The 18551-nt window shown below is 43.9% G+C and overlaps 2 protein-coding genes across 2 annotated transcripts in view; both read left to right on the top strand.

The window, feature by feature from the left end:
• Positions 1-2179: 2179 nt before the first annotated feature.
• Positions 2180-18551, top strand: part of LOC136626155 (alpha-2-macroglobulin-like) — a 305765-nt gene continuing 289393 nt past the window's right edge. Inside the window, exon 1 of the mRNA XM_066600959.1 lies at positions 2180-2294. Coding sequence (XP_066457056.1) covers positions 2224-2294 — 71 coding nt within the window. The 5' untranslated portion in view covers positions 2180-2223. The remainder of the gene's footprint in view (positions 2295-18551) is intronic.
• LOC136624977 (alpha-2-macroglobulin-like) overlaps positions 6658-18551 on the top strand; it is a 103524-nt gene continuing 91630 nt past the window's right edge. The window contains exons 1-8 of the mRNA XM_066598906.1: positions 6658-6719; positions 9171-9354; positions 12257-12416; positions 14534-14586; positions 15241-15261; positions 15441-15594; positions 15675-15759; positions 18430-18544. Coding sequence (XP_066455003.1) covers positions 6658-6719; positions 9171-9354; positions 12257-12416; positions 14534-14586; positions 15241-15261; positions 15441-15594; positions 15675-15759; positions 18430-18544 — 834 coding nt within the window. The remainder of the gene's footprint in view (positions 6720-9170; positions 9355-12256; positions 12417-14533; positions 14587-15240; positions 15262-15440; positions 15595-15674; positions 15760-18429; positions 18545-18551) is intronic.

The following is an 18551-nucleotide window of genomic DNA, read 5'->3' as shown; positions in this document are numbered from 1 at the left end:
CGCGTCCAGCAATGTATCGACCACCCAGTCTTCTATGCAGTCCACTACTTCCGGCCTAGGGACTGCAACTCTGAATCCTCTGGCTGCTCCTCCTTCCTCCCAGCCTCCTCACTCCATGAAAATGACATATTCTGAGCAGGCAGACTCCCAGGAACTGTTCTCTACTTCCCATTGCGGTGTTGAGCTATCTGACACCTACACAGAATGAATTGTGTGGGGACACATGCATTTCCCATTGCTATGTAACTCACGGCACCTTGGGTCACACAAGGTGGAGGCTGGGACCGAGCCTGACCCAGGGCCCGCTCACGTACTTCCCACACAAAGTATGTCGGGTCCTACCTCGGTCATGGTTTCTTGGCCTTATTATGCCACTTCCTCCTCCTGCTTGGGGTCTGGGGATCAGCGCTGGGCAACATGTATTTTGTCTTGTGTTATCACAGTTATCTGAGACACTGGTTTGGGCCAAACAAAAGGAGCGTTACTGCATTAATGAGACGTTCACAGTTGCACTAGCATCCAAGTCCACTTTATGCCCACGATTACTGAGGGTGTGAGCCGAGGTTGAGGTCCTTGGCAGAGTGAAACCTCCGATTCCTCCTCATCCATTACGCACCTATAAATAGACATGAGGGTGTTGTGGCTATGAAGCGAGTGTGTGGCATGAGGCCAGCTGAACGCAGTGCAGGAAAAATTTTGGGTGCGCTGTGGATGCAGGGTCGTGCGGGAGGGTTGGATAGCAATGCCAGCATGTAAGCCAGGAGAAGAGGCAGCGGTGTCACTCGCAGGCAGTGATTGTCCTTAGTTGCAGGTAGTGTGGTGCTTAGCTAAGATGTGCCAGCACGTGTGCCTTGCTAATGAGGGTTTGTCCCAAGTAAATTGTTAAGGGGGTGACCGCCAGACTCTTGCCCCCATTTTGGCTTAAAGGGGTTGTCCCGCGCCGAAACGGTTTTTTTTTTTTTCAACCCCCCCCCCCCCCTTCGGCGCGAGACAACCCCGATGCAGGGGTTAAAAAAGAACACCGCACAGCGCTTACCTGAATCCCCGCGCTCCGGTGACTTCTTACTTACCTGCTGAAGATGGCCGCCGGGATCTTCTCCCTCGGTGGACCGCAGGGCTTCTGTACGGTCCATTGCCGATTCCAGCCTCCTGATTGGCTGGAATCGGCACGTGACGGGGCGGAGCTACACGGAGCCGGCATCCTGCACGAGCGGCCCCATTGAGAAAAGAAGAAGACCCGGACTGCGCAAGCGCGTCTAATTTGGCCATTAGACGCCGAAAATTAGACGGCTCCATGGAAACGAGGACGCTAGCAACGGAGCAGGTAAGTGAAAAACTTTTTATAACTTCTGTATGGCTCATAATTAATGCACAATGTACATTACAAATGCATTAATATGGCCATACAGAAGTGTATAGACCCACTTGCTGCCGCGGGACAACCCCTTTAATAGTGGGACCTGGGAGCCTCAGATGCAGCCATGCATGCTGACCCTGCCCTTCCCTATCAGTTTCTGTGGTGTTTCCATGACTTTCTGATGTTTTCTGGTGTTTGACAATTCATCAGCTATGCGGAGCATAGGTCCCATACAAAAATGCTCGAGTCCCCCATGGGGTTCGTTTACTCGAAACGAGCTCTCGAGCATTACGAAAAGTTCGACTCGAGCAACGAGCACCCGAGTATTTTGGTGCTCGCTCATCTCTATTTATTATAAAATGCAGATTAAAAAAACTTCTGCTCAAGATAGGACATTCATTTCAGCCATCTCCTTGTGCATTGCGTGTGTATTTGCACACCCACACCATTGACTCCTATGGGAACATCTGGTGCGCAAGAGCGCAGGAAAAATTTGCGCATGTGAAAGAACCCACTGAAATCAATGGGTTGAATTCTTTGCGTATAAATTTTACATGCATGAAGGAATACGCCTGCGTAAAGGAGCTCTAACAGGGTAAAAATTGAACTGATCTAGGTAATCTTGGATTCATGTGTTTAAATAAATCCTAAAACCGTACCCAAAATGTTTTTCTTTATTTTTGTGAAATCCCTCTAAAACCTTGAACTGACCAGTGAGAGTTTGACAAATATTTGATGTGCTCAGCTCTGTGCAATCTTCATGTTGAACAGAGAATTGCAAGACCATTTGGGGGTGTACAGGGAATATATAATATTGAGGCAGGCACAAGCAGATACACTGTAACTGCCTGTCCACCTGCACCATCATGTCCTGGAGCGGGACATTTTGTGTGGGGTTGATCTTACTACAGATCTTGGGGGCAACTGAAGCAAAGCTGTAAGTACTGTAGTTATGTTTTATGTTACTATTAACTATTCTATAGTAATGAGGGCTAAAACAAAGGGACGTGTTTTAGTTCCGTTATGCGGCCGCATAACATAATCACGGCCGCATAACAGACAAAACCAAACCACTGACCTATCTTTAATATTATGTGTGGAAAAGATAGGGCAAGACCTATATTCCTGCTGTTTTCTTAATTAAACTCCAGCGCTCTGGCATGTAGTTTGAAGGCTGGAGAAAAGAACACCTGTTCATGCACGCCCTGACTTGTATATTAAAGGCTCATTCACACGAGTGCATTTATACAGCATATTAAACAACTTTTTTTTATGCAAATAATATGCAGTGTTGAAACCCCATTGACTTGACTTGGGGTATTCAGAGCTGCGTTTAACAGGCGCATGAGAAAAAAACTCAGCATGTCCCATTTTTGTGTGCAGTACACACCAAAAGGGCCCATTAAACTCAATACACGCACATTCACTACATATTTACACATGAAAATGAAGGGAGCGTCTGTGTTTTTTTCCCGTGTGTAAATCCGCAGTGAATACGGGTGCAAAAAAAAAATATAGCAGAACGCAGGTAATAGGCACATGACTAAATACGCATACACCCCTGTAAATGAGCCCTTACATAGCAACAGTGAAAGCTTAAACACATAGACGCGTCTTTCTCCTCTTATACATGAAATAGATAGCCATACCTTTCTATATGTTTGTGTCTGTTTTAACATTCGAAAACGTAAAAGTTTTTCACTGTAAACTCTTTTTTGTATGGGAGGTCTAATGTAGTCTAATGTGTGCAGTTTTGAACTGTGTTTGACCTATTATAGTCCATGGGTACATTAAGCTATACATTTTTATCCTTTTTTTTTTGTACAACATATGCGATTCATGGGTGCCTAAATCCTAGTGTGTACAGCCCCCTGAATTTACTTTGAGCTTGCTACTAGTCCTCCATAATGCTTGATCAGGGGTGTAGCTAAAGGCCCGGGTGCAGAAGTTTATCTTGGTGCCCTGCAACTTCTCTTAACTCCTTAACACAGAGGAGTAACTTGAAGCTCCTGGGCCGCAATGCAAAACTGGCAACAGGGCACCAAACTATAATGCTTTATTCATAGTACTGGCCTCCCTATATGCAGAAGAGAGGCCTTATGGGCCCCCTAAGACTTCTGGACCCAGGTACAACCACATCCCCTGTATTCCCTATAGTTACAGCAGTGGGCTTGATTATCTGCCCATTTGTTTTCACATTGTAGGGTGTTTTAATATTTCTTCTAAAAAAGTCTCATATAATAAGTGGCCATATTCTCAAATATTTACTTAACAAAATCCTAAATAAAAATGTAAAGAATGATGAGAAAAGCTGCTTTGAATTGGAAAATTCACTGACCCTCCAATTCTATGCTAATAGTGTATTAACTGACGTATCTCTTAAGCATTGTATTTAATCTCCTGACAAACCGAACATTTATTTAGTTTTTCACTCTCCACATTCCAGCAGTCACAACTTTTCAAAATGTTATATTTTGATTATTTTATATAAGGGTTTAAATGTCAGAGATCACAGTATAAGGGCTCAGTCACACGGGCGTTTTTATGTGCAAATGTTTTGCGCGCAGAACGCAAATGCATAAAAATGTGCATGGCCGAAGTGGGCGGCACGCAGAAAAATCCCCACCTGCTGAAAGGGCTTCCTCTGATTGGCTGAGCACTGTGAGGCAGCACTCACCAATTCATTGAATTCAATCAATAGCTGAATTCAATGAATGGGTGAGTGCTGCCACTGATTGGCTGAGTGCAGGGACCAATCACAGGTAGCTCTCAGCTGTCATTCAATAGCTAAAAGCTGCTTCTGATTGGTCACATTGCTCAGCCAATCAGAGGCAACCCTTTTAGCAGGTGGGGATTTAAAATTTCCGCCTGCTGAAAGCCCTTCAGACCAGTGCAAGACCCGGCTGAACGCGCCTGAGCTCCGGCAGCTGCAGAGCGGTGAATATATATGTTTTTTTATTTTTTATACATTTTAGGGATGATTTTCAGGGAAGTGCTTATATTTAAAGCCCTTCCACAAAAATCACTGCAGAGCTTGCTGGCAGCCCATTGCTTTCAATGGAGCCGGCTGTAGCGCTGTCTTCATCAAATTCAATGGGAAAACATCGTGCTCCTCTGCCACAGCTATCACAGCTGTGCCAGAGGATCGCAATCTTCACTATATGTTCTAAATGGGGTCGGTGCTGCTGCTGCCGGCCTCATTGAGCACAAGGTCAGAGCTTGAGAAAGGTAGTTGTATCTACTGAAACGCGTTGCTCTGAGATCCCTGTATGTGTTTCAAAAAAAAAAAAAAGGAATTTATTATCCTGGATCAGAGTCTGATATCCCTAGGAGCGCTGACAGCCGCTTTTTCTTCCCTGTGGTTTGCTATAATAGTATAGCAGAGGTCCTATGAGGGCACCTATGTCCATAATACCATTAATACCTAATACCATTATGCTGTGAGTCCACTTGGGGTCAAACAGCTCAAAGCTGGCCAAAAATGTTCTGTATTTGTGAAAATTGCCAAATCCTTTAGCTGAGCAGTCAGTGCTTAACAAATATTTGATGTGCTAGGTTGCTGTACAATGTCCATGGAGTGCATATAATTGCAAGACTGTCCGGGGGTGTAAAATGATAAAATTATATAAACTATTAAAAAGATCACACAGAAGTCACTGCTCTGTCCACTTGCACAACGAGTCGCTTCTGTGTGGGGTAGATTATACTGAAGACTTTGGGAGCATTACAAGTTGTGTGTTATATCTGATACAATGGTATAGTGCAGCGGTGGCGAACCTATGGCACGCGTGCCAAAGGCGGCACTCAGAGCCTTCCCAGCTGGCACTCGCAGCCGTCGGCCGCTCACCACATTAGTAAATACCGACAGGGGTGCCGCAGCTCCCCTGCTGGTATTCACTCAGCAGCGCTGCTAGAAGCGCTGATCCCGGCGCACACTGTGATGTCAGTGTGCAGCCGGGATCCTCATCCCCCTCCTCTGACATCTCCTTCTTGGTTCCGCGAGAGCAGGGGAGGGGAGGAGGTGTCCGGCAGCATGTCACATTGTGCTCCTGGGATCAGTGGCAGCAACAGCACCAAGCAGAGGAGGTGGGGATTTGGGTCTCAGAGGGGGGGGGGGGGCGCTATTACTACAGGGGCCACTATGGGATGTCGCTATTACTACTGGGAGCCACTGTGGGATATCACTATTACTACTGGGGACGCTGTAAGGTGACACTATTACTACTGGGGGCTGCTGTGGGATGTCACTATTACCGCTGGGGCCGCTGTGCGGGGTCACTATAACCACTAAAGCCGCTCTGGAGTGGGTCACTATTAGCACTAGGGGTGCTCTTGGGGAGTCCCCCTTACTGCTGGGGCCGCTCTGGGGGGGTCAATATCACTGCTGGGATATGTTTACACGAGGCGGAAGTGCTGCAGAATGTCCTCAGCGGAAATTTCCGTGGCAAATTCCACAGCATTTCCGCATCCAAAAGAAGTCAAAATCTGCATGCTGCCTATTTTGAAACAGCCTTGTCCTTTTAAGAACGACGGGGGTAAAAATAAGCCCCGCCCCCTGACGTGTTGGCACTTTGTGATAAATAAGTGGTTTGGGGTTGCAGTTTGGGCACTCGGTCTCTAAAAGGTTCGCCATCACTGGTATAGTGCATTATTCTACTATACTGCACTGTGGATAAGGGCCTTTTCACACTTATTTTTGGCAGCGTATCTCATGCACAGTCTTCCTGGTTTTATTTATTATTTTTTACATTTCCAGCTCTGTTGCTTAGTGACATTGCGTATAAATACCCCACATATGCAATGTAAGTGTGTATGTACAGAATTTAGTATGCACACATGGAGAACAGTAGGAGTCTATTACGCGTAATATACAATACAATTGAACATGCTGCATGCTCATTATATGAATGAACAACCGCTACAGTGAAAATCAATGTATTTGAATTGCCATGATGCACCTCATATTATACATACGTACATCGCGTGTATAGAATGCAATTCAAAGACCCTTGTTTGAGCCCAGCCTTAGTCAGATTTGAATATACCACTCCAACACTGCAGATCATCAGTTCTAATGACTGAGTTACCATACTTGAGAAGAATAAACACATTGAGAACATACAACTTCAAATCAGATGTTGCCCACAGTCAGATGTGAAACTAGAACCCTAGTGTTACAAGGTGTGGTGGCTCAGTTGTTAGCACTGCTGTTTTGCAGGTGATGGCTCTATGGAGTTTTTCAAACTTGATATTGCCCTTGGTGAGATTTGAGCCTAGGACCCCAGCATTGCAAGGCAACAATGCTAACCACTGAGTCACAATCATTGAAGAACCACCACCATGATAAAATGGATGTACAGATGTAAGTTTTGTCCTGTTTCTCCAACATAAAGCCCCCAATAGGACATTTACTGATTCTGTGCAGTAACTGTCCTGTTGGGGAACTTTATGTTGGAGAAATATAGTTAGGCTCTGCCGGCCCCCTGCATTCTTTTACAGGGAAGGGCTTTACATAGAAGCCCTTCCCTAAAAAAGAAACATTTTAGTGCAAAACAAAAAAACAAAAAAAAACAAAACAAAAAACTTACCTCTCCGCCGCTCTCTCCCCGCGGGCATGAAGAACACATCTGCCGCATGCGGCAGATGTGTTCTTCACCCCCTCTAGTTAAAAGAATTCCCTGCTGCTACATCTGCCACATCTGTGGCAGATGCAGCAAAGGGAATTCTTCAATTCTCAACTGCAGCTGTCACACATGACAGCTGCGGTAGAGAATCCTGCTGCCGGCATCCCGCCAATGGCTTTTAAGGGAAGGGCTTCATAAGCCGCAGCTCCATTGAAAACAATGCGTGCATTCCCTATGGTGCACGCATGTCCTATCTTCGCAGGCACGCACCTGCAAAGTACGGACATGTGCACACACCATAGGGAATGCATTGTTGCAAATAGAAGCATATTTTTGTGCGTGCGTATGTACGCACAAAAACATGCTTGTGTGAACGCACCATAAGACATAATCAATGTCCTAAATGGACCAATATAGACAAAACACTAAATATGGTAAATAACAAAGTAACAAAAATATGGGGATGAAAACTCTATCCCCAACCTACTTTGGTGTGGCAGACCCGGCCTAGAAGCAAGATGATCATCCTGATAATGGCGGCTGCCCTTCAGGAACCTGGGAGGCCCAGTCTGTGCCTGAATGGAGGATAGCGAGGATGTTAAATGCATATGGAAAGGGCAATGTATATAACACAGTATAAGGGCTCAGTCACACGGGCGTTTATTGCCGCGATTTGCGCATGCGCATGCGTCCGGCGATTTTTTAAAACCATTGCTTTGCAATGGTATCGGACACATGAGCGCTTTTTATGCGCTCGTCCGATAAATTAGAGAACAGAAATCGCAGATCGCACCTGTCTGCGATCTGCGATTCCTGTTCTCTTCTCTATATGCGCTCAATGGGGCCGGCGGCAGCAGCGCCGACCCCAATGAGAACATATAGAAGACAAATCATTCTTCTCTTCCACAGCTGGAACAGCTGTGGCAGAGAAGAACGATGTTTGCCCATTGAATTCAATGGAGCGGCAATACAGCCGCTCCATTGAAAGCAATGGGCTGCCGGCGTGCGCGGGGTTAATTGTCGGGAAGGGGTTAAATATATAACCCCTTTCCTGCAATGCATCCTGAAAAGTGAAAAAATAAAAAAAAAGGATGTACTCACCTGCTCCCGGCAGCCTGAGATCCCCGCGGCGGTCCTGCAGTGGGTGTGAAGGGGGTGTGACTCAGGCTTGCCCCTGATTGGCTCAGCCTGAGCCAATCAGAGGCTGATCTCAGTCACACCCATTCATGAATTCATGAATGGGTGTGACTGAGACTTGCTTCTGATTGGCTCAGCGCTGAGCCAATCAGGGGCAAGCCTGAGTCACACCCCCTTCACACCCACTGCAGGCCGGCCGCCGGGATCTCCAGCTGCCGGGAGCAGGTAAGTACATACATTTTTTTTATTTTTTCACTTTTCAGGATGCATTGCAGGAAAGGGGTTATATATTTAACCCCTTCCCGACAATTCATCCCACACTCGCCCGCAGCGCTTGCATTCAATGGAGCCGCTGTATTGCCGTCTCCATTGAATGCAATGCGCTGGACAGCTCCGGCCCGTTTCTAATGAAACGCGGCTAGGAGCAGATTTTCGGGCGATTTTTGGGCCGATTTTTCGGCGCCGGTCACGCGATTTGCGCATGCGCATCCGTCATGCGATGCGCAAATCGCGTGAAAAAACGCCCATGTGACTAAGGCCTAAGGGAAAAGTGCATAAGCCCAAACAAAATAAATAACCAATGGTGCTTAGATGACAGGAGTCCACTGCCTCATCAAACACCTCAGGCAGGATAATCACTGGAACCTAAATAAATACACTTCCGTAATCGCTGATTGGCCGGCTAGGCAAAATACCTCCCTGTTGGCCAACCAATCAAAGAGCAGACTAACCACTGAACCCACTGAAGGATTTTTAACAGACAACACCTCAGGGGCCATCTACAGCGACAGGAAGAAGGCACTCATCAGCATTCTAATTACTTTTCAATACAAGATAATGAAAGCATAGGTAACTATACCACTTTTTTATGTGGATGTTTTAACACATTACCTCTAATGTTTCCAATATCAGCCATTACAGAAGACAATGCCACTGTAATACTGTTGTGTCCTGCTACCTTTAGCTAACGCTTGTGAAGATCCAGCCTTCTTGTCCCTGATCTCCTCATACTCTTTATAATGATATTCTATCTTCCATTGCATCCTTGCTAGGCACTATGCCATCATCTTCCCATCAGAATTACACACCCATTATCCCGAAAACATCTGTTTACAACTGGAGGGAGCTGAAGGAGAAAGCAACGTGAAAATATCTCTAAATCTGAACGAGAAGGACACAACACTCATAGAAAGAAACTTTCAGGAAGACAATATATTCACTTGCCTCAACTTCCAGGTAAAAGTGGACATAGGTCATAAGGATGTTGCTTCTCTGGGGCAATTCCATATACATGGTACAAGAAATATATGGTTGATACTTCCCGAACTGCTGTTCTAAAGACTTAAAGGGAGAAAATTAAATGGAGACTACCCTCCTAGTGCCCATAATAGGAATTATGGACAAGGATTTTCTTAATGAAACAACTCATTTAAAGGGAACCTGTCATGACTGTTTGAGTGCTTTTGAGTCCCATAAACTACCTTATGGGGCTCAAAGGTCAGGGAACATGGAGTCTGGGGAGTGGTTTTTTATACTCATAGGCTCCCCTTTCCTGTGCTATGCAAACACTCTTCCATCCATCTGTATGTGATTTCCTGGACCACAAAAAAATTATTTACCGTATATACCGGCGTATAGGACGACTTTTGAACCCCGAAAAATCTGCTCTGAAGTCGGGGGTCGTCTTATACGCCGGTAATACCAAACAAAAGTGTAAAAAAAAAAATCATTACTCACCTCCCCCGGCGTTCTGTCGCGCTCCGGCAGGATGTCGCTCGCTCCTCGTCCCCGGCGCAGCATTGCTTTCTGAATGCGGGGCTTGAAATCCCCGCCTCCAGAAAGCTAATACACACGCCGGCAGCCAGTTACAGCCATTCAATGACAGCATTGATGTCATTGAATAGTGTGATTGGCTGAAGCCACGTGCGCCTTCAGCCAATCACAGCCATTCAATGCTGTCATTGAATGGCTGTAACTGGCTGACGGCGTGTGTATTAGCTTTCTGGAGGCGGGGATTTCAAGCCCCGCATTCAGAAAGCAATGCTGCGTCGGGGACGAGGAGCGAGCGGCATCCTGCCGGAGCGCGACAGAACGCCGGGGGAGGTGAGTAATGATTTTTTTTTTCCTCCACTGCATTACCGGCGTATAAGGTGAAAGTTGGGGGGTCGTCTTATACGCCCCGTCGCCTTATACGCCGGTATATACGGTAGATTTTTTTTTGTAGCTTTGTTTGTAATAGGAGACAAAATAGGAAAAGAAGATATTAACCCCTTAAGGACATGGCCTATTTTGGCGTTGAGGACGAAGCGATTTTTGGTATTTTTTCATCTCCATTTTTCAAAAGCCATAACTTTTTTATTTTTCCGTCGACGCGGCCTTATAAGGGCTAGTTTTTTGCATGGCGAACTGTAGTTTTTATCGGTGCCACTTTTGGGTACATAGACTATATCGTAAAACTTTTATAATTTTTTTTTATGATAACAGGGAGAGAGAATGCATCAATTCTGTCAGATTTATTTATTTTTTTACAGCGTTAATCATGCAGCATAAATGACACACTAAATTTTTTCTGCGGGTCGGTACAGTTACAATGATACCAAAATTCTTATATTTTTTTTAGATTTTTACACTTTTTTGCAATAAAAACACTTTTATTTTTGGAAATCTTTTTTTCTCTATAGCTGCATTCAAAGTCCTGTAACTTTTATTTTTCTATGTACGGAGCTCTAGAAGGGCTTATTTTTTGCGAGACGAGCTGTAGTTTTTATTGGTACCATTTTGGGGAATGTACGTTTTTTTAATCACTTTTATTGCATTTTTTGGGAGGCAAAATGCTAAAAATTAGCATTTTGCCTCTGTTTAGCGTTTTTTTTTAACGCTTCTTGCCGTACAAAATAAAAAGCGTGTTCACCTTTTTGTACACGTCGTTACGGACGCGTCAATACCAAATATGTGGGGTTTTAATTTTTTTTTTTACCTTTTTCTATGCTAATATTAAAAAAAGCACAAAAAAAGGGTTTTTTTTACATTTGTTTTTACATTTTTCTTTTCTTTTTTTTTTTTACACTATTTGAGTCCCTCTGAGGGACTTGCAGCACTTATGATCGCTGTGATAAGACATGGCAGAGCTACTGCCCTGCCATGCCTTATCGCTTATACAGCGATCATAGGCATTGGCACTACAGGACGACAGTTTTTGCCATGGCGACAGGCCGGGCTCTCGCTCCCTCTGTGAACTCTTTCCCTGCCGCGATCTACTTAGATCGCGGCAGGGAAGGGGTTAACAGCGCGGAGGGGGGGGGGCGCATCTCCGATGCCCCCCACCCCCCCCCCCCCCCCCGCTGTTGCAGCGGGACGCTGGCTGTGACTAACAGCCGTCTCCCGCTGCGGGATAGCGCGAGGTCAGTCATGATCTCGCGCTATCCCGGTGACATACCGATACGTCATTTTGCGTGAAGTACCAGCCTGCCATGACGTAGAGTGGGAAGGGGTTAAAGAAGCACTTGCTAGAATATGTTTTTGAATATCTTTTGTGTATTTTCAACATTTAGTGTTCATTTAAATTACTTTAACCCCTTCCAATCCAATTTCTATCCTGGTTTCCCTAGGGGGCTTACTTTTTTTCTGCCATTATACTAAGGCGCTATCTGCTGGCTAAAGCCAGTACTGCATGAGGTGACACGTTGGATAGGCTCCGACAGCAGAGAGGCTGGCAATATACAGTAAGAGAACCCCGAAGGGGGTCTTCCAACATCGGAGCTGTACAGCCTTAAATCATGTCTTTACACGTCAGACAGTGGATTGGAAAGGGTTAAATCAAATCAGCCCTTTTGATACATATTCAAAAAATCTTTGTTATTGGCAATCCTCTCTTGTTCATGGAGGGGATCTTCCATGCCTGCAACCCCCTCTATAATTTCTATATGCCTTTGTGGGCTTTGCGGAAAAGGATTGTATTCATAAGACAAATATTTTAAAGGAAAAATAGCAATATATGTGAGCTGCTAGATTTCACTGACAAGTCAGTGTAATAAAATATCAAGCTGTTTTTATACATTAGTTTAAAGTAGAACGCTTGTCTCCATGGCCTTATTTTGTCCTTTAACCTTGGACACTATATTTATTTTTATTTCTAAAGGTTCCCATTCCTGAAGAAAAAGAGTTGGTTGGCACACTAAGCCTCTCTATCGAAAGTTCAGGGGAATCAGTTAACAAGACTAGTAAAGTTCTTGTAAAGAAGCAACTGAGCAAAATTCTAGTCCAGACAGATAAAGCTGTGTACAAACCAGAACAAACAGGTAAAAAATTATTGTGGCTCTCAATGAGTTGCTTTGTTCGCATATTCCTTAACCTGTTACAGGCTGCCCAAAGACTGTGAACATCCAGGCAGTCTGCATCTAGCTAAGAATGTACATCTTACAGCATTCTACAAAGAGATTCATTCTTGGCATCTCCTCCTGCATTGTAGATCTGTGACTTTGTTGTCTCAAAAAAGCTGACATCACAGAGCTTTGCTTGGAGTCCAATGTACCATGGGCATGTGATCATTATAATAGCCAGTTCTAGTGAGCACAATTAACTGTATTAGACCATCTCTGTATGCCCACTCCTGCATCATCAGAGCTCCATAATCTTGCTATCTCAAGACAGATGAGATCACAGAGCTTTGCCTGGAGACCAAAAAACACCATTGTGTGTGCCCTCCAGACATATGATTTTTGTGACAGCAAGGATGTTTCTTTGCAGATAATAAACTGACACAGTTTATAATATCTATCTACCTTCACAACCTATCAGAGGGGGTGATAGGTTTGCATAACACACCTGCAGCTATTCCACATGCTTGAGTAAGGCTTTGGCTAAAGAGTGTCTTTGGCTATGCCAGTGGTGGCGAACCTATGGCACGCGTGCCAGAGGTGGCACTCAGAGCCTTCCCAGCTGGCACTTGCAGCCGTCGGCCGCTCACCACATTAGTAAATACCGGCAGGGGTCCCCTGCTGGTATTCACTCAGCAGCGCTGCTAGAGGCACTGATCCCGGCGCACACTGTGATGTCAGTGTGCAGCCGGGATCCTCATCCCCCTCCTCTGACATCTCCTTCTTGGTTCCGCGAGAGCAGGGGAGGGGAGGAGGTGTCCGGCAGCATGTCACATTGTGCTCCTGGGATCAGTGGCAGCAACAGCACCAAGCAGAGGAGGTGGGGATTTGGGTCTCAGGGGGGGGGGGGGGCGCTATTACTACAGGGGCCACTATGGGATGTCGCTATTACTACTGGGAGCCACTGTGGGATATCACTATTACTACTGGGGACGCTGTAAGGTGACACTATTACTACTGGGGGCTGCTGTGGGATGTCACTATTACCGCTGGGGCCGCTGTGCGGGGTCACTATAACCACTAAAGCCGCTCTGGGGTGGGTCACTATTAGCACTGGGGCTGCTCTTGGGGAGTCCCCCTTACTGCTGGGGCCGCTCTGGGGGGGTCAATATCACTGCTGGGATATGTTTACACGAGGCGGAAGTGCTGCAGAATGTCCTCAGCGGAAATTTCCGTGGCAAATTCCACAGCATTTCCGCATCCAAAAGAAGTCAAAATCTGCATGCTGCCTATTTTGAAACAGCCTTGTCCTTTTAAGAACGACGGGGGTAAAAATAAGCCCCGCCCCCTGACGTGTTGGCACTTTGTGATAAATAAGTGGTTTTGGGTTGCAGTTTGGGCACTCGGTCTCTAAAAGGTTCGCCATCACTGGGCTATGCCATAGGTTGTGCAGTCAAAGATCATAGTGTAGCCCTGCAACATAATATGAGTCAATGCTCTTACACTGAAGCTTGCGGGTTGCCAGTTCTGTAATGCACCAATCGCAAGAAATCGAAACTTGCTGGATTGCTGGAATTAGTGGTCACAGTCATAGCAACTTGCAAGTCACAATGTGACCACATTGGCTTTCACTATGTTGCAATAGTGCAGGACTACCCTGCTGTCTTTGGCCCCCTGACCTGTGTAGCGGTCAAAGTCATAATATAGCCCCAGCCTAAAACCCACACTGTGTCTTTTCTATCCTATGTATAGAATTTTTTTTTCCTATGTATCTTACGAATATTTTATCTTTCCATGGAAAAATTGCTTAGCAAATTGTTTTTTTTTCTATCGCATAATAGGGGGCCTCACACCGCGGGCCCCCATGACAGCTCCAGCCTCTTGGCTACCAGTGCAGGGCCAGCATGTTTTTACTGCCCTCTAGAATAAAGCCCAAACACCCAGGACGTGAAAACACATATTGGTGGTTACTAAGGGGTTAATAGTCTATTATTTATGTTATGATGGCTATGCATGCTTATTTTCATTGTTGAGATAATTTCTAATAGTTAAAAGGCCTTTCCAGTGACTTTATTTTTGTTGTTTTTTTCCTGTTGCAGTGAAATTTAGAATTCTATCCCTTAATGAACATTTCAAACCAGAAAACATTTTGGTAAGTCTGAAATGAAACTAGTAGCAGAAGCAAAGAAAAATGAAATCATTGCTGTTAGCCCTTACGTTCACGATTATAATACTGGCCCATAGAGACAACATAGTTCCTTATTGTGCCTCTTTATACTTCTAATTGTATATGGAATATACAAGAAAAAAGTAATGGCACGTTCCATCACATACCGTACTATAAAGATATTCAACCCTTAGGGCGAGCACCCACTGGCGTTTTTTTACCTGCGTTTTGCGTTTTTCCTGCACAGGCATAGAGATAACATGTGTTCCTGTCCACTGGCGTTTTTTTTGCGTTGCGTTTGCGTTTTTAACATAGGAACATGTCAGTTGCATATGTGTCCTTATTTTCTCCTAATGCACCCATGAAAGTCAATGGAAATTAACGGAAAAGCCGCGAAAACGCCGCGAAAAACGCGCGGAAAAATCGCGGAAAACGCTGCGTTTTTTCCCCGCAGAAAACGCAAACGCCAGTGGGTGCTCGCCCTTAAGCCATAATTTACAATTTGGCTGACTATAATAAACCTAATCAAAAAAAATAAATAAAGTATTTAACAGAATTTCCTATTTCAGAATGAGCAAAGACTCATGCTAAATATTTGGGGAAATTTGCAAAAATAATAACGTCTTTTTTTCCCCATAGATCCCTGTGGTGGAAGTACAGGTAAGGAAATACATGGATATATAATAATAATAATGTAAGGCTTTATATGCGTTGAATGGATTGTATGCATAAAACAGAAACATCCTTATCAGTTCTTTTGAATTTTTTTGACCATTTTACAAATTATAATACAAGATTTGATCCATTGATAATGTACAATTTGAAGTTGTTCCTTTTAGGACCCAGACAAAAACAGGATTAGTCAATGGTTAAATGTGAACCTCAATCAAGGCATTGCTGAGCTTTCCCTACCCCTTTCCTCTGAGCCTAAACTGGGGGAATATTCCATTAAACTAAAAGACACAACCCATACCTTCGGTGTGGAGGAATATGGTGAGGAAATATTTTTCTCTCCACTAGTTAACACATTTTTGCGGAATGATTTCTAACAATTATCTATTATGTCTTTTCAGTTCTTCCAAAATTTGAGGCCAATATGCACTTCCCTAAGTATGTTCTGTTTAACAGCGATCAGTTTCCCATTGAAATCTGTGGCAAGTGAGTCCCAAAAAACTACAATCATTTTTGCTATTTTGTTTATGGCAGATCTATAATGGACCATTTTAACTGATAAAAATCAAGGCTTAACCCTTTCCAATCCACTGTCTGACCTCTGAAGACATTATGATTTAAGGCTGTACAGCTCCGATGTTGGAAGACATCCATTGGGGTTCTCTTACTGTATATTGCCAGCTTCTTTGCTGTCGGAGCCTATCCAACGTGTCACCTCATGCAGCACTGGCTCTAGCCAGCATATAGCACTGTTGTATAATGGCAGAAAAAGAGTAAGCCCCCTAGGAAAGCCAAGATACAAATTGGATTGGAAAGGGTTAAAGAATCATTGTGGATCTCACTAATTCTAATGAGATCTATGAAGTTTCCATTTTTAAGTGTAATAGAATAGAAGACTACCCTTTTTTTTTGCCCACCAACAACAATGGCAATCTGATAAAAGGGCTAGCTGAAGTAATAGGTCATTTACATGGGACAATTACCGTTCAAAATTTGTTCAAATAAACGAATTTGAGCAATAATCGTGCAGTGTAAATACACAAAAATCGCTCACTATTCGTTCGCAGGTTTTTATTACTGACTTTCGATCAGCTTAAAACCTTCACTAGATCATTGGCTGATCGTTCTGTGCATACGTGAGAATGTCTAATTTTCATAGGTTATAAAAGTTTAGCCTGCAATAATCAGCTGATCACTGGATCAACTTCTGTGTACAAAAGTGTGGTCTTCATAACACAACCCATTAAATATTTTGGACCATGGAAATTCCATGATGATTCTATACTGTAACTTTCCAAAATGTACAACATATCTATGGGGGAATTTTTTTTTTTTTTTCACACAAGTGGCTATAACCGAACCCACGTTAATCCGGGGTCACATAATACCAAGAACTGGTGAGAGATCACATTGGTAACCGGAATAACCGGAACAAATCTATCCGAGTATCCGGCTAGCCAATAAATAATCCGGTTTCCAAAATCTACTTTTCTTCACCAGTACTGGTTTCTAGGTGTTTATGCTATAACGCTCACACACACACTGCGTTATAGACATCCACCTTTAGTGACTGTGAACGGTGTGGCTGCTTAAGCCTTACACCACGTCCTTTATTTTTGTTTTGTGTGTCGTGCCCTTATGTGTTATATTTTAATATTTGTCTAAATAAAATTCAAACCTTTTAATTCAAGTCACCACTGTGATATATCTATGGGGGAAATATACAAAAAATAGTGAAAATAATTGACTTTACCTATAATGACTTATGAATATATAGATGATGTATTTCTGGGGCAGGTTGCATAATAAAACCTGTCTCCTTGCTTGTGAACAACATCTAAGCTTCTCCTCTTGGTTTTATTTAGGCCCATTATTTATTAGGTATTATTTATTGGGGCATGCGGTTGCAAGTGGAGATGCAGCTACAAACTCAGTATCCTTCATTATGGCACCACTGGTTTAGGCTTTTTATAATCTATAGCATATTGTCATATTATATTTTCAATATAATACCAAAAATGACAGCTTATGACTTGGTAATAGTTAGACCGTTTGTAAGGCCGAAAAGAAATACGTCCATCTAGTTCAGCCTATTATCCAGTTGATCCAATGGAAGACAAAAAATACTGAGGTAGAAGCAAGTTTTCCTCATATTACAGAAAATAATTCCTTTGCTAACTCTAAGGCCTCAGTCAGAAATTTTTTTTTTGCGCACTAATAGTTGAGCAAAAAATGCACCGCTCACATGTGCCAAAAAAACGCATTAAATGGCAATTTTTTCATGCGCAGAAGACCCGAGCTTCATACGCATGAAATTCGGCCATTCACTGGAGCAGCTGCGCTTGGATAAGAAAGTGAAGAAGCTTCACAGGGCTTCGGGCTTTCTCCATAGCAGGGACAGAGAGCAGAGCTATGGGGGATTTCCCCATAGCAGGGAGAGAGAGCAGGGGTATGGGTTAATCCCCCATAGCTCCGCTCTCTCACCCTGCTGTGGGGAAATCCATAGTCCCGTTCTCTCTCTCCCTTCTATGGGGACCCCCGAGGGATATCTCCATAGCACAGAGAAAGAAGGTGAGGTTATAGAGGGGCGGGGCCATAGGGATTCTCACAGAGATTCCCATAGCAAAGCTCACCTAGGGAGAGATTATGCCTCGCCAAAGGAAGGAGGAGGTGACTGTTAGTTCAAGGCAACACCCTATCTTGGGGACATCGACATCGAACAGAAAGCTGGCATGGAAATTCCCAAGATAGAGATATCTCGGGCAGTGACCAAAAGGAAGTGATTAGAAAAGACTCCATCTTCACACAGGAAAGACATTATTAAGACTTGTGCTTGATAAAAAAGTTTAACTCTGAAACGCATTGCACCCCACCTACGAGTATCTTGTTTATGTTTTATATTATTAAATCGTTTTTCATATGTTTACCGCGATTATTGGAATTTCTTACTAATCACTACACGGGTGAGGCTGTACCCTGAGTTCAGGAGACTTTTTTCTAATCACTTCCTATAAATAGATCTCTGTAATGACCGCTTACATACATATTTATAAGGTGGCCCCTTCGCTGTCTTTCCTCTATTTAATATACAGTAGTCCACCCATTCCATTTAATAATTTACATGATATATATTATTTTTTTCTTCTAATCTTTTAGGTACACATATGGGAAGCCAGTCCAAGGGGAGTTTACAGCTTCTGTTTGTTGTGAAGAGAATTATTGGAGGTGGGGCCAAAAGAAACCCCCCATATGTGCAGTTTTCACTGGAAAGGTGAGGT

The sequence above is a fragment of the Eleutherodactylus coqui genome, chromosome 4 (assembly GCF_035609145.1).
Source record: "Eleutherodactylus coqui strain aEleCoq1 chromosome 4, aEleCoq1.hap1, whole genome shotgun sequence".
NCBI lineage: Eukaryota > Metazoa > Chordata > Amphibia > Anura > Eleutherodactylidae > Eleutherodactylus > Eleutherodactylus coqui.
The sequence above is the reverse complement of the archived record's forward strand: the minus strand, read 5'-3'. Positions and strand labels throughout refer to the sequence as shown.